Source organism: Nannospalax galili, unplaced genomic scaffold (genome assembly GCF_000622305.1).
Source record: "Nannospalax galili isolate Female #2095 unplaced genomic scaffold, S.galili_v1.0 scaffold423, whole genome shotgun sequence".
Taxonomy (NCBI): Eukaryota; Metazoa; Chordata; class Mammalia; order Rodentia; family Spalacidae; genus Nannospalax; species Nannospalax galili.
In genome coordinates this window covers 712,049-727,671 of record NW_008350949.1, presented here as the reverse complement: position 1 = coordinate 727,671, position 15,623 = coordinate 712,049, and the positions used below count along the sequence as shown (strand labels likewise).

At 41.2% G+C, this 15,623-nt stretch overlaps 1 protein-coding gene across 3 annotated transcripts in view; it reads left to right on the top strand.

The window, feature by feature from the left end:
* Gyg1 (glycogenin 1) overlaps nucleotides 1–15,623 on the top strand; it is a 34,827-nt gene that overhangs the window by 3,379 nt on the left and 15,825 nt on the right. For all 3 annotated transcript variants that reach the window (XM_008848044.3, XM_017801935.2, XM_017801934.2), the window contains exons 3-4: nucleotides 1,284–1,458; nucleotides 1,712–1,874. In XM_008848044.3, coding sequence (XP_008846266.1) covers nucleotides 1,284–1,458; nucleotides 1,712–1,874 — 338 coding nt within the window. The remainder of the gene's footprint in view (nucleotides 1–1,283; nucleotides 1,459–1,711; nucleotides 1,875–15,623) is intronic.

The window sequence follows — 15,623 nt, the reverse complement described above, 5'->3', positions numbered from 1 at the left end:
ATCTTCCACATTAATGACCTTGTTCCTAAGTGGCTATTGAAGGTGATGCCAAAAGAAGCCATCTCCTAGGATGTCCATTAATGAGGATATATTTAAGACCTAGATGATCTAATTTTAGATTTCCACTACCACCAATCACTATAGTCACTGGTACTCTTGACCATTTCTCATCAAAAAGATCAAGTTTGCTCTAAGAACTAGCATGCATTTTTCATAGAACTTTAGACAGAATGTAGTACTACTTTTCTTCTGTGTGTCTCTTACACACTTTCTGTGATGTGTCCCTGTCATTCATTTCTCTTACCTGGTGTAGTGTCTACCTCCTTAATATCCCAGTAAAGTGCTTGTACACAAACATGAAGACCTGGGTTTGATCCCAGCCCCCGTGTAGAAAGCTAGATGTGGTGATGCGTGCCTGGGGAGCACTAGGGAGGCAGAGTCAGGCAGGTCCTTGGAGTTTGCTAGCTAGCCAGCCAGCCTACCCTAATTCATAAGCCCCAGGTCCTAGTGAGAGGTGATTTCTCATAACAAGCTTGATGGCTCCTGAGGGGGAACATCTGAAGTTGGCTCTGGCCTCTACATGCACTTGTGCGCTGTCTCCCTCCCTCCCCCCCCCCTTTTTCTCTCAGTTAACCCTGAACATGGAAAATTCTTATACCTCACAGACCAAGATTCACTTATTACAGCCAAATAAATGGTAAACACCTAATAAATGCAATTGCATTGGATTCCAAAACAATGGTGATCTAATAGTTAAGCCTTTAAATTTCTTTTGGGACACACAACTTCAAGCAATTCTCAGTCAGTTCCTTTAGCAAGAGTAATTAGTTTTAGGCGCTCATTGCATGTATTATATTATCCAGCATTTGTTTAAAATATGCAAAAGTCAGCAAAATCGATACTAATAAAATGTCATTGTCAAACACACAGGCTGGTGCAAAAATATGCTCTTACCAAATGTTACTCACATTTTTCAAAGATATTCCACAATTTGCCAGGTATCCAGTGATACGTGAAATAAGAAAATACAAAAGTTCTCCTATAATAATATTTTAAGACATTCTCACCATAAATAGCTCGTTACTTTATGGTGTTAACTACATGTGCACATGAACACAGTCTGTTCTGAAGTGAGTCAGGACAGATTTAAGGGGAGGTACTATGCCAAAGCACCAGAATGTTCTGGTGATAGATGGATAGGGCAGCTAAATTAGTCTTAAATTAGATGGGTCATTTGTTATGATAAGATTCTAAATGTTATTTTCTGGCATTTATTTTGACAGAAAAGCTTTAGAGACAGTCTTTGATAAAGTCGTGATGGTAGATGTCTTGGACAGTGGCGATTCTGCTCATCTAACCTTAATGAAGAGGCCCGAGTTGGGTGTCACACTGACGAAACTCCATTGCTGGTCACTTACAGAGTATTCTAAATGTGTGTTCATGGATGCAGATACTTTGGTGAGTGTGGCTTTAAGAGCTGAAAAGATGTACTTAGCAGCGGAGACCCATTACTCATTTGAGGAATGCTGTCAAGACTTGACAGTAAAGTTCAGATAAAGCCAGTGTCGTAAAGAGTGTCAGGTGATGAAGGAGAGTAATCACAGGCTGCCTGACAGCTGTCATCGTCTTTTGTGTTGGATAACAAGAACAACCTAAGGAGGGTATGCTGTAGCCGAACATTTTTGTAATGCCCTTCTCCTTTCTGGATCAGGTCCTCACAAATATTGATGATCTTTTTGAAAGAGAAGAGTTATCGGCAGCACCGGACCCTGGGTGGCCTGACTGCTTCAATTCTGGAGTTTTTGTCTATCAGCCCTCAATTGAAACATATAACCAGTTGTTGCAACTTGCTTCTGAACAAGGTAGTTTTGATGGTATGTATCTGATATTTTCATAACTGGTAAGCTATTGGTAATGTGTAGAGATTGTTCACCTCAGAGATGTAATTCCTACGATTTCTTCTGCTTAGAATATACATGAGTTGTAACAAGCATTTTAACTTGAGTTCCTTTTGGAAATATTGTTCTCTCTCCTCTCTCTCTCTCTCTCTCTCTCTCTCTCTCTCTCTCTCTCACACACACACACACACACACACACACATGCTCATCTTTTCCCCCCTATGAATATATCAGAGTAACCTAAATTAAGATAGGCAACTGTTTTTTTAATGTTTGTGACAGGTCTCACACTGCCCAGGCTGGCCTCAAATTCACTATGTAGCCAAAGATGACATTGACCTTCTGATCCTTGTGCCTCCACTTCAGCAAGTGCTAGGAATTCAGGCATGTAAACCATGTCTGGTTTGTGCAGTGTTGAGATTAAACCAAGTGCTTTGTGTATGCTAGGCAAGTGTTTCCTCATATCCAGGTGGATAGTTTTACAGGTTTGCCTTTAAGTGGCTTGCTTGTATCTAAATTAGAGTGAGATATATGTACAATAATTTTTCAAACATGAGAAAACACTGAATAAAAACCTGTCTTTAGGGCTGGAGGCAGAGCTCAATGGTAGCCTGTCTGCCTTGTATACAGGATGCCCTGGATTCTAGTCCCAGAACTGAAAAACAAACAAAAAAACCAAGCCCAACAACTTCTGTTTTCAAACCTGAGTAAACTTTAGATCAAGAGCATTTGACAGCCATTGCTAACAAGGATCAAGTGTTATATCCACGGGAAATTGAGGAATCAGCTTGATAATTTGGCAGTCATTCTTTAGTGAGTCATTAAAAATGAAGAAAGTCTATGTAAACAATCTTCATTTCCAATGTCTCATTTTCTGTAAGGCTGTATGTCAGATAAAATGGTATCTCAGGAGTGGAGGGAAGTATTGGCAAGGTTGGGAGCATTTATTTGTGCATACATACATATCTATACCCCCCCCCACACGCACACACGGTCTGACACTTTGTGACTTATTTGTGCATACATACATATCTATACCCCCCCCCCCACGCACACACGGTCTGACACTTTGTGACTTATTTGTGCATACATACATATCTATACCCCCCCCCCCACGCACACACGGTCTGACACTTTGTGACTTATTTGTGCATACATACATATCTATACCCCCCCCCCCACGCACACACGGTCTGACACTTTGTGACTTATTTGTGCATACATACATATCTATACCCCCCCCCCCACGCACACACGGTCTGACACTTTGTGACTTATTTGTGCATACATACATATCTATACCCCCCCCCCCACGCACACACGGTCTGACACTTTGTGACTTATTTGTGCATACATACATATCTATACCCCCCCCCCCACGCACACACGGTCTGACACTTTGTGACTTATTTGTGCATACATACATATCTATACCCCCCCCCCCACGCACACACGGTCTGACACTTTGTGACTTATTTGTGCATACATACATATCTATACCCCCCCCCCCACGCACACACGGTCTGACACTTTGTGACTTATTTGTGCATACATACATATCTATACCCCCCCCCCCACGCACACACGGTCTGACACTTTGTGACTTATTTGTGCATACATACATATCTATACCCCCCCCCCCACGCACACACGGTCTGACACTTTGTGACTTATTTGTGCATACATACATATCTATACCCCCCCCCCCACGCACACACGGTCTGACACTTTGTGACTTATTTGTGCATACATACATATCTATACCCCCCCCCCCACGCACACACGGTCTGACACTTTGTGACTTATTTGTGCATACATACATATCTATACCCCCCCCCCCACGCACACACGGTCTGACACTTTGTGACTTATTTGTGCATACATACATATCTATACCCCCCCCCCCACGCACACACGGTCTGACACTTTGTGACTTATTTGTGCATACATACATATCTATACCCCCCCCCCCACGCACACACGGTCTGACACTTTGTGACTTATTTGTGCATACATACATATCTATACCCCCCCCCCCACGCACACACGGTCTGACACTTTGTGACTTATTTGTGCATACATACATATCTATACCCCCCCCCCCACGCACACACGGTCTGACACTTTGTGACTTATTTGTGCATACATACATATCTATACCCCCCCCCCCACGCACACACGGTCTGACACTTTGTGACTTATTTGTGCATACATACATATCTATAAACACCCCCCTACACACACACACGGTCTGACACTTTGTGATGTAAGGCTACGAATCCTTCCAAAAGAATTTCTTCTCTTTTCTTCTGCTGTTGGGGATTGAACCCAGAACCTTGAACGTGCTAGGCAAGTACTCTATCAATGGGGACTTTTGACCAACTGAATTAGTAGGGGTATTTCTGTCTCAGGCCAGTTTCTGAAGTAACAAACCATTGTTGAAGATAACAAAAAGCACACAAGACAAAATAATAGTTAATACACAAAGGCAGTGTTCTCTAAAATTAGTGATAGTAATTCTCTTGAGAAAAGAAAACACTTAGAGCAGAAAGGGAGGACATGCTCTGTGGACCTTCCCCACAGTGACTCAGTATCAGGTCCTTGACCCTATGACAGAGCTGCTGGCAGGGAACATGGGAATGGCTGGAAGTCTGGGCACTGCAGCAGACACCTGCCACAGCGGCTTTTATCTTCCCGTTCTCTCCAAAAACATCTGGGATTTAAAGTAAGTAGATCTTACAGAATGAGCAGAACCAACCTTTCTAATTGAGATTCAGCCCTGAGTATCAACATAATATTCATCTCTTGGGTTGGGGAGATAGCTCAGTGGATAAGGTCACTTGGTATGCAGGCATGAGGACTTGATTCCCAGCATCCATGTAAAAACTCAGTGTCCTATGGACAGGGGGTTGGAGAAAGACAGAAGGTTTGCTCGGCTTGCTGGCCAGATAACCTAGCTGAAAAATAACAAGCTTCAGGTTCAGTAAGAGACCTTGTCTTAAGGGAAGAAGATTGATAAGAGTCATAGAACACCTAACATTCTCCTCTGGCCTCCACACACACAGACACACACATGCACACATGCAGGGAGAGAGAGAGAGAAAGCCTTTATGTTAACTGGTTATAAATTTTAAAAAATCTGAACACTTGTTAGATTATTGCAGTGTAGATTTTGAAACTTACAGCATTTCAAGTTATATATCCAAATGAGATCGAGTTTTTGTTTTTCCCATTTATAGACATCAAACTCTCCTTAGTCATTTGTCTGAAGATTTGGGATTTGTAGCTATCTGTAATCTCATTGAAAAGAATAAGGACATTTAAGTTTTCGATCTGTCTCGGTATTTGGTTAGTTTACATTTTAAGCCAGTAGTTTTCAACCAGGCACAATTCTACCTTCCAAGGGACATTTGGCAACTTCCAGAGAATTTGTTTTTTGAGATAGGTTTTTGTTGTTTTTAATGTAACTGAACTAGTTATATAGCCCAGGCTGGCCATGGACTCATTCTTCTCTGGCCTCAGCCTCCCTAGTTCTGAGATTAGTAGGTATGTACTACCTCACCCAGCTTGGAAAGATTCTAGCTGTCTCCACTGGGGGAAGCCAGTGCTGTTGGCATCTGAGGAGTGGCAGCCAGGGATGGTGCAGACGTTTAGACTGCATAGCACAGGCCCCACAATTGAAAACTACCCAACCCACCATGCCAGCAGTTCTAAGGTTAAGAATCTCTGTTTTGTGCCAATGCCCTGCATGCTGTACAACACAGCAGTAGTATTTGAACCAGAGCGAATTACTGCATCTCTCGAGAAGTACAATCAGGCTGGGGAGATTGCTCAGTGGTAAAGTTCCTGCCCTGCAATCATGAGTACTTGAGTTCAGTTCCCCAGAGCCCATGTAAAAAACTGGGGGAATCTGAAGGTACCTATGTGCTTCTGTTACCACAACACTGGGGGAAAGGGGGTCCAAAACAGGAGCATCCATGAAGCTTATTGGTCAGCCAGCCTAGCCAAACTGATGATCCTCAGGATCGTGACAGACCTTCTCAGAAGGTAAGGGTGGAAAGCAGTTAAGAAGGGTCACCAGTACCAACCTCGGGCTTCCACATGCATGTACAGTTACGTGTGTCTGCATATACATACATATACCCACATTAGCAAATCCTCCCCTACACAGTCTCATTTAAGCAACTTTAAGAAAATAATGTGTTAAATGTTCACTATGACTAACAAATGAAATTTGTCACTTTACTGATATGCTTTTAGCTCCTTTCATAAAACGAATGAAAATTGTATTAATATTTGCTTTGAGAACATGTCGTCCTCATTTCTGTTGCTTATACTGAGAGAGTTACCTTTGCATAAAAGGAAAAGGAGAGCATGTGAGCAGTTGTCTGTCTTAACTTTCCTTCAGAGTGAAGCTTTCTTCACTTTCTTCCCTCTAACTTCAAGGAAGCATGGTCCTTCTGGGAATTCATTATAACTATTCTCAAGTTCAGTAAGTGACTCACATTGTACAGTACCTCTTATGGCCTGCCAACTGCCAAAAGTCACATGACTTTAATCATGTAAAGAGAATTCGGCTCTAGAGTATTACATGTTGGGAGATAAGCCTTTAGATACAACTAGTCACGTGCCCTAGTAAATTATTCAGGGCACAACTAGAGAATATGAGCCTCGTTACCAGCTGGAAGCCGACCTAGACTGTGCTTTATAGAGGCATTAGAGGAGTCCTTGAGTTTGTCACTAAGCAGCCTGAATGTGTGCAAAGTGCTCATCTAGAAAGCGCTTCTGCTTTTCAGACAGCACTGAGATTCTCTCTGCTGGCAGGTTTCGTTATTCGTTCGGCCGTAGCGTTTCCATACACTGGCCTTTCTCTCCCTAGTCCGGGCAAAGTAATAGATTGTCTCTCTTCATAGGAGTACTTAATGGGAAGAATTAAACTATCAGCTGTTCAAAAAAGAACCCAGAATTTTGAACGTGTTTCAGTTCAACAGGATAAGCTACCTAGTAACTAAAAAGTATTTGACCTATGTGTTGCAGAGTTTTATTTAGTAAGGAAGCCCCACTCCATAATTATGAGCCTCTCTGCCCCCCTCTCTAGAGGACTGCATAACCATCCACTTGGAGCAGTACCCGTTTGACAGAGATGAATGGATTTTATACTTAATAAAATATATCATTATGAACAACATCCTTGTCTGATGGCAGTAACTTTGATTTGCCCCAACTTTTTAATATATTTTATATTTTGTAAAAATTACATACAAATACAAATTTAAAAGTTAGAGAAAATAATTTTGTTCCCAGCATGGTGGCACATGTCTTTAATCCCAGCACTTGGGAGACTGAGTTTGAGGATATTATGGACTACATAGTCCTTTTTTCTTTTTTTTCTTTTTTTTTCTTTTTTTTTACGGGGGGAGTTTAGGTGTCAAGTCATAGGCACTGAGACAAACATTTTCAGATATTTCGTTCACTATTGCACACATTTGCACAGGTTACCCCTTTTCCACATCAGGTTTCTTCAGCAGGGCCTTAAGTGCCAGCTTTTTTTAGATTGGTACTACAGATGATTATCTCTCTCTCTGAATATCTTGAAAGTCCTGCTTAATCTCTTGCTCAGGTTCAGGAGATTGGAGCCTGGTGTTCACTGACAAGCCTCACAGGCTGCTGATGGCTGAGCCTTTGCAGCTGCTTTACAGCCCTTTAATGATGAGAAGGAATGTGCCTGCCATTCCTCTATCAGCAGCGTTCCATCACATCCCCCTCCCATAGCCGGTGACCAGGGGAAGGGTCCTAATATGGCAAACCGTGCTTGACCTCTCTTTTCTTTCAAAGTGTCTGGAGTATCAGAATTTAGAACGAGTGACTACATACCTAATTCATGGCTGGCATCTAATTTTCCATAGGGAAGATCTTAAGTCCAAGTTCCTGTATGGTTGTTTCGTATCTTTAAATTATCTTGAAACTTTCTTCACTGAGGTGATGTTTCCTGAAAAATTGAACAATAGCTATTATGAAACATACATTAGGATTTCATAGGAAATATACACTGGCATTTTATAGGAACAAGATAAAGTTCAGGACATATCAGCAAGAAGGGAGAAGAGAGGCAGTGACCGTACGGGTACTAACCACAAGTTTCTCTCTTCCATATTCATAAGTAGAATGGAGCTGATACACTTAACTCTAAATTTGAAGAAATCAGTCTGCATATGTGCAGAAATGTATTTCCTCTCCCCTTGACTCTATCCTAAATTAAGGATGCTTGTGCAATTGAAGACAAGACTTTAGTGCTTGACAATTGGTGTCTGTTATTTCATCTGCATTTGATGGGGCTGGAGAGATGGCTCACTGGTTAAGAGCACAGGTTGTTCTTGAAGAAGACCCAGGTTCAATTCCCAGCACTTACACGGTGGCTAACAACCATCTGTAACTCCAGTTCCAGAGGATCCAGTGCCCTCTTCTGTACTCCTTGGGTATTGCATGACATGGGTGGACTTACACACATGCACACATACTACTCATACACATAAAATAAAAATGTTAAAAATTAAAAATTTTTAAAAAGTTCATCTGTATTTGTTAGTGTGAAAACCTAATGGAAGAATTCATATTTCCTAATCTGAAGCGTGCTGGGTTTTGTTTGTTATTTAATCTTGCTATTTGCTTTAATTACTATAACCAAACTACCCCCAGTTTATCATTTATATGCTGGAATTTGGATCTGTAATTGAATTTGTGGAAAAGAGAATGAATTTGTAGGATAATATTGGGGTTGATTTTACTTTAAGCAGAATCCATGTTCTACAGTATACCTGTACAGATCTGTATACCTGTATGCTCTCAGTTCTCCAAACTCACTGATATCCTTAACTAGAGTCCCACAATGTTTTAAAGATTTTGTACTAAGTTCTATTAAGGTATAAAATTAACCCCAGAGTTACCTTCTCTAATCTTTTTAGTTAATCAGGCTTCATACTGAACATGCCAATAAAGGAATGAAGGACTGAGGTATTTCAAGAAAGCACTTGTTTTTTCCAGAGCTAGTGAGTTCAGACCTTAAGGTGTGCTTTCCCCAGGTTCCTGGCATGCTGGGTTCTGCCTTGACAGTTCTCATCCCTTGGCAGGCTTCCCTGGTAACCTAGGCAGTATGCAGCTTCTTGCCTGGAGAGCATTTATCTTCCTTGGAAAGAAACTATTATTTTTATCATTTCGTTGATAATTAGGTAGTAAGTATCTTAAATAACTAAAACTGGGCCAGTAAAATGGCTCAGTGGGTAAAGACACTTGCTACCAAGCCTTGATGACCTGAGTTTAATCCCCAGAACACACGTGATGGAAGAAGAGACTAGATGCCTGCAAGTTGTCCTCTGACCTCCACATGTGTGCCATGTGCATCACACACACACAAACAAATAAATAGATAAATAATAAGAGATGGAAAACATTTAAAAGGAAAGCTGGAAAGCAAAAGCCATAACATTAATGGCAAAATAAACGAGTCCACGTGCGTTTTTTCTTAGAAGCTGTTTTGTCTCATACCCATGAGTCAATTAGCCATCTGTTTGTCGGATAGCTTTGCAACCAGGGAAAATATTGAACCTGTGAGAAACGGGAGACAGAAGGAACTAACATGCTATGTGCAGGTAGACTTTGAAGCTAGCTAGTTTACATTTTAATTTATTTCCCAGTAATCCTTCAAGGGAAGCATTCACACAGTCATTTGTTTACTCAAATGGCATTTACCTCAAACGCCTATGGAGGCCCTGCTGTCTAACTAGTCCTTGGAAACCACCTTTGTTTAAGTTCAGAAGAGCAACTTGCTTTTTGTCCCTGAGCTGGTTGGTGGCAAAGCCAGGTCTGGCTAGAGTCTTGCTCAGCTTTATGGCTTAGTGTAGGGGAGGAAGAAGGGAGTATTGTGGCTGTTTCTACTTTTTCTTTCCCAATTATTCACGCTGCAGTATTCTTTGTAATAAATTCTGAAAATGATTACACATGGAGAAATAGCGTTGTTATCCTGGTCTTACTATGGATTAATTACTTAAAATTTACTTCTCTGAATAGACGAAGGGGAAAAGATTCAGGTCGTGCCTTCTATAGCTGTGTTCCTTCCCCTCTTATCTGCAGTGTCTAAAACACATTGTCGTTTTAACTCAGCAGCAGCCAGTAGTCCTGAGCTGTTCTTGGACCTTCTGACTCTTGCCTGCTTATCTATAGCAGGTCCTGTCTGTCACTCAGTATTTCAGAGTCATCTTAACTGATAATCTGAGCAAGATGCTAAGCTGAAGAACAGACCTAAATAGTACAGGTTTTTATTCCTGCCTCCATAAAGTGTAATATGAGACCTTACAAATATTTAATAACTAAGCACACAGATGTGTTTCCGTGATTCTGACTCATACACAATGCTAAAGAGACTGCACTGGGAGGGCTTCTCTGCAATAAGTAATTACTAAAGATCAATGTTCTGTGGCTATTTTAACCAGATTATTAGTATCTTAAAAAAAAACCAGGAGGAAAAGCTATAACATGAAGTGTTAAATCAGTTGTTCCGGGCTGAGGCCAGTGAGATGCCGGGATTTCCATAAACCACCCAGGGTTAATCCACTGATCCTCAGTAAACCTCATACCTCCAGAGGTAAACCTCCTATCCCCTCAGGACTATCCCCAGAGCTAGGCATCATCCCTTGTAATCTGGCAATCCTTGGCATGTCTCCTCTGGGCAGCAGCAATGATGTCTTCCAGATACAATGTAGAAAGCCAGCTTTGACGAGTAAGTCTTGTGTCATTTCAGCACCTGCTTGATAGTTCAGAGTGTCCTTTACTTTATTTACGCCCCCCCCCCCGCCCTCTTACTGATTTGGAACCCATTTAAAAACCGGAACCTCTCATTCATCTTCATATATGTTTTGCCTATACCAACATAAGGCTTTAGATGTGTTCTATAGAAATGACGTTTTGAAGCATTGCATCCACTGATATAATAAAACTTAAAAGGAGTCCGTGTCCAAAGGACTCTAGACTGATGTTCCTCAAAATTTCATATATAAAAAAATGACCTAGGAGTGAACATGGCTTCTGACTCTGTAGGTCTGGGGTGAGACTCAACAACCTGTGTTTCTTCCAAGCTCCTGGGTTAGACTGCTAGTAGAACTGGACTCACCTTTGAGTAGCACAGTGGCAGGGGGGGTATTCTTATGGCAGAGATAGATTCGTGTTTAAAAAGGAATTGATTTCTTTCCTCTGCTAGTGACAGTGACCAACAAACTGTGGGTGATCACATAAACTACCCAGCATTGGACATGTGTGTAAATTTAAAAGACAACACTCAACTCCATTACTGTCTTTTCAAAAAATATTTCATTATTTTTATTTTATGTGTATGTGTGTATTGCCTGCATGTAGGTAAGTACACCCGTGTCGTGCAATGCCAGCAGATGTCAGAAGAGACTGTCGGATCCCCTGGAACTGGAGTTACGGACAGTTGTTAGCTGCCATGTGGGTGCTGGGATTCGAACCCAGGTCTTCTGCAAAAACAGTGTTCTTAACCACTGAGCCATCTCTCCAGCCCCTACTATTATATACAGTGCCCATGGAGATCAGAAGAGGGCATCAGATTCCCCTGGAACTGGGGTTACCTATGGTTGTTAGCCACCATGTGGGTGGTAGGGATCGAACCCGGGTCCTCTGCAAGGGCAGCCAGTGCTTTTCATTGCTGGGCCATCTTTCCAGCCCCACAACTCCATTATGGTCTTATAAAACTCATAGATCCAGTTTCTCTTTCTGAAGTGTCTATGGCTATCAGGCTTATGACCCTGCTCAAAAGATCTAGAAAGTATCATGCAGTGTAAGGTCATGTCTAGCATTTGGGCAGCCTGGTGGAAGGATGATGCAGAGTCAGGTATTTGCTCTTGTTTGCATAATTGGAGCCATGTGCCTCCTGTTCCCTCCTGTCCCCTCCTGTCCCCCCCGCCCCTCCCGTCCACCCCGTCCACCCCAGTCCCCTTGTCTCTCCCATGCTGCCATGCCCCCGCCTGCCAGATCACAGCTGTTGGTGATCACTGCTAATCCTGTTTGCAGTCTGTGATGATTTAGATTAAAAGTGCCTTAACCTGCCAGATAATTCAAGCTGCTTCTTGGAGTCTGACTAGAAAGTACTGGGCAGAAATCTTAGAATTTTTTATTGTAGAAATTCATCAATGTTCATTTCAGTGTTCTTTGTGTGTTTCTATATTTGCACTCAGCTTTGAATAGTAGTGTCATCTCAAGATATCTAAAAGGAGAGGGTATTACTAAGAAAACCCATTGATCTTTATTCAGTTTATACATTTGCCTGACCTTAACAGGTTGAACGCTGTTTAGAAAAGATTAGGATCTCTGGACCAATGAATTTTTAAAAAATTATTTGAAGTCTGCTGTGGTGCCACATGCCTGTAATTGTAGTACTTAAGAAGTGGGGAGAGGAAGATCAAAATTTTAGAGGCTATCCTTGGCTATCTAGAGTTTAATGCTAGCCTGGGCTATATGAGCCCTATGGGTTTTTGTTTTGTTTTGGTTTGTTTTGTTTTAAATCTGAGAAGCTGGAAAGTACTAGATAGCATTTCATCTTATTTTTACCCGGTGATTCCTTATAGTCACATGATGAGATCAGTGGCCTTATAGTCACATGATGAGATCAGTGGCCATAGAGGTTTCATGATCAGTGCTGTCTCCTATACAGGCAGAATTCTTACCATTTCAGGCTTTGCCAGTGTCATATATACTATTGATTCACCAAAACTACTTCTCAGCCTTCTCTTGACAGCCCTCTGGTCCACCAGTGCCTCACAGCCTTCTGTCAGCAGATGCCAGGTGCTTGAGAATAAGCGGAAACGGGCTTTTGTGGCCAAAGGCCACCAGTTAGTGGCTGCTTAAGACCAACCGTTCTAATTGTACTTTTCTAAGTTCATACATAATCTTGACCCTTGAAGCGCTAGCCAGGCCTCCATGGAATTAGATTTCTTTGCTGTCTTACACATGTAGCCAATATTCATTTTAAGTAGAATTAATTTTTAAAAGGTCTTGTAAGCCGGGCGTGGTGGTGCACAACTTTAATCCCAGCACTCGGGAGGCAGAGGCAGGTGGATGTCTGTGAGTTCAAGGCCAGCCTGGTCTACATAGTGAGTTCCAGGATAGCTGGGGATAAAATGACCAAAAAAAAAAGGTCTTGTAATGTGCCTTATACAAAAAGCATTAGAAAGGCTGAATGATGACTTCAGTGGTAGGGTGCTTTCCCGGCAAGCACAAGGTCCTGGGTTCCATCCCTAGTACTGCCAGCAAACAAACAAAGCTCATCCAAAGCCAAGTGGTAGGAAAATGTTTGAGATCCAGTATTACAAAATTAAAATCAGAAAAACTGTATATAGCCTTGAGATACATATGTAGTAAAAATAAGTTATAATTACAAACAAGATTCACAATTCACTTACCTGTGGGGGGAGAGCAATGAGATTTGTAGGACACATAGGTCATAGGACAGAATTGGTAGTGTTCCTTTTCTTAAATTGGATAGTGGATATGTAGAGTTTTATTAGTAATATGCTGTATAATCTACATGTGGAGTTTTTCTTTTAATAGTGATGAGAATACAGAGAGAATGCCTGGAAAGGTCTTAGGTGATGCTCACTCTTGTTCTTTTGTATTAATGTTCAAAATTATAAAAATAAGGAAAAAGAGGGAGAAAAACATAAAAAGCAACAGTCTCCTAACAGCTTTACTTATTCTTCTTCCTCTATGTCTAATTAATGCTTACACCTTAGTCATAATCACAGTGTATGCCGCTATTTACATTTTGTTTTGTTTATTTTGTTTTTAAGACAGGGTCTCACTCTGCAGCCCTGGCTGGCTGGGAAATAATTAAGTAGACCAGGCTGGCCTTGAACCCATAGAAATTCACCTGCCTCTGCCTTCCAAGTGCTGGGATTAAAGACAAGCACCACCATACTCAGCACTATTTATATTTATGACACAAAGTAGATTTATGGTCCTTATTTTTGTTGGTTTTAATGGCATAGTAATATTTCTGTAGTGATTAGTAGCTTAGTATGCTAACTATTTCACTGCCATGGTACTATATTCTTTCAACCTCTTTGTTTTGAATTATCTTGAAGGTTCATTCATTCAAGGAATGGTTTGCCTCTATTTAAGACATTCTGTGATTTGCTGCAATTACAGTGATAAGCAAAATGAACCATAATCTCTGTTCCTATGGAATTTAGAATTGTGACACACTTCTGATTTTATATTAACCACATTAATCCTTGTTGACTTTTTATCTTGTGTAGTTTCATGTGCTGTTGTGAGAAATAACAGAAATTCCATATACCTTTACCCATTCCCCCTAGTTGCAATACCCTACATATCTATAGTTTAATACTAAAACAAAATTTGACCGGCAACCTTATTCTGATTTCATCAGTTTTTGAGATTTTATTTGTGTATTGACCTGTATGTTTGTAAGGATGTGTTTCTGTGCCATTTTATTACATGTGTACTTTGTTGTGACTGCCATCACAGTCAGGACACAGAACAGTTCCATCACAGAACTCCTCACCACACCCTTTTACAGCCACAGCTGAGTCTTCTCTCTGGTCCTGGTCAAGCACAAATCTTTCCTCTGCGTTTCTGTTACCCTAAGGACAGCCTTTATTGTGACAGTCACATGGAAAAGAAAACCAGTAAGACTTCGGATCACTGTGCCTTGGCCACCGTGTGTGCATCTCCCACTTTTCGGTTATCTTTGTAAAAACCGAAGTCAGCTTCTGACTTTGGCTTTAATATTTTGTGCCTCAAGATACATCTTTGCCTATATAAATAGAATCACCTTGTTATCGATTTGTGTTTTAGATTTTTGGACTGTTATTATAATGGTACTTTAAGTACCATTGACTAGGGGCCTATAAATAGTAGGAATTCATTTATTAGTTCTAGAGGCTGGGAAGTTCAAGGTCAAGAAGCAATCAGGTTCAGAGTATAGAAGGCCTACATTCTGCTTCCCACACTTGTCTTTTTGCTAAAACTGACATAGCAGAAGGGGTGACGGACCTCGGACCACTTTTTGTAAGGGGATAAATTCAGTTCCCCTTGGATATTAGGGTTTCACCATGTACATTTGGGGGACATAAACATTCCATCCATTGCATTTTTGAAACAGTGACTCATACTCTGTTCCCAGTTTTGGTTTTGAGTTACCTGCACATTGAGGAATGGGGACCTGTCAGAGGCTTCTTATACAGAGAAGCTTCTCCACAGAAGTTTGTTCAGTGAATCCTACTGGTCTTTCAATTTGATGGATGGAAAAAGTAGGCTTTGTGTAAGGGGATAGGCACATGTGAATTTAAAAGCCCTCATCATACTACTTTACTCTTAATTTAAAATTTCCTTCCAATCCAAAGGAAACCAAATAGTATGGACAGACTACTGGACTCTTTAAAAAATATTATTTTTATTTTTTGTGTATGAGTGTTATGTCTGAATGTATGTAAGTGCACCTGTGTCATGCAGTGCCAACAGAAGAGGGCATTGGATCCCCTGGAACTGGAGTTACAGATGGTTGTTAGCCACCATGTAGGTGCTGGGAACCTGGGTCTTCTGCAAGAGTAACCAGTGCTCTTAACCACTGAGCCGTCTCTCTAGCCCCAGACTATTGGACTTTTTATATATTGCGAGAGAATATTGGAGCTTGGC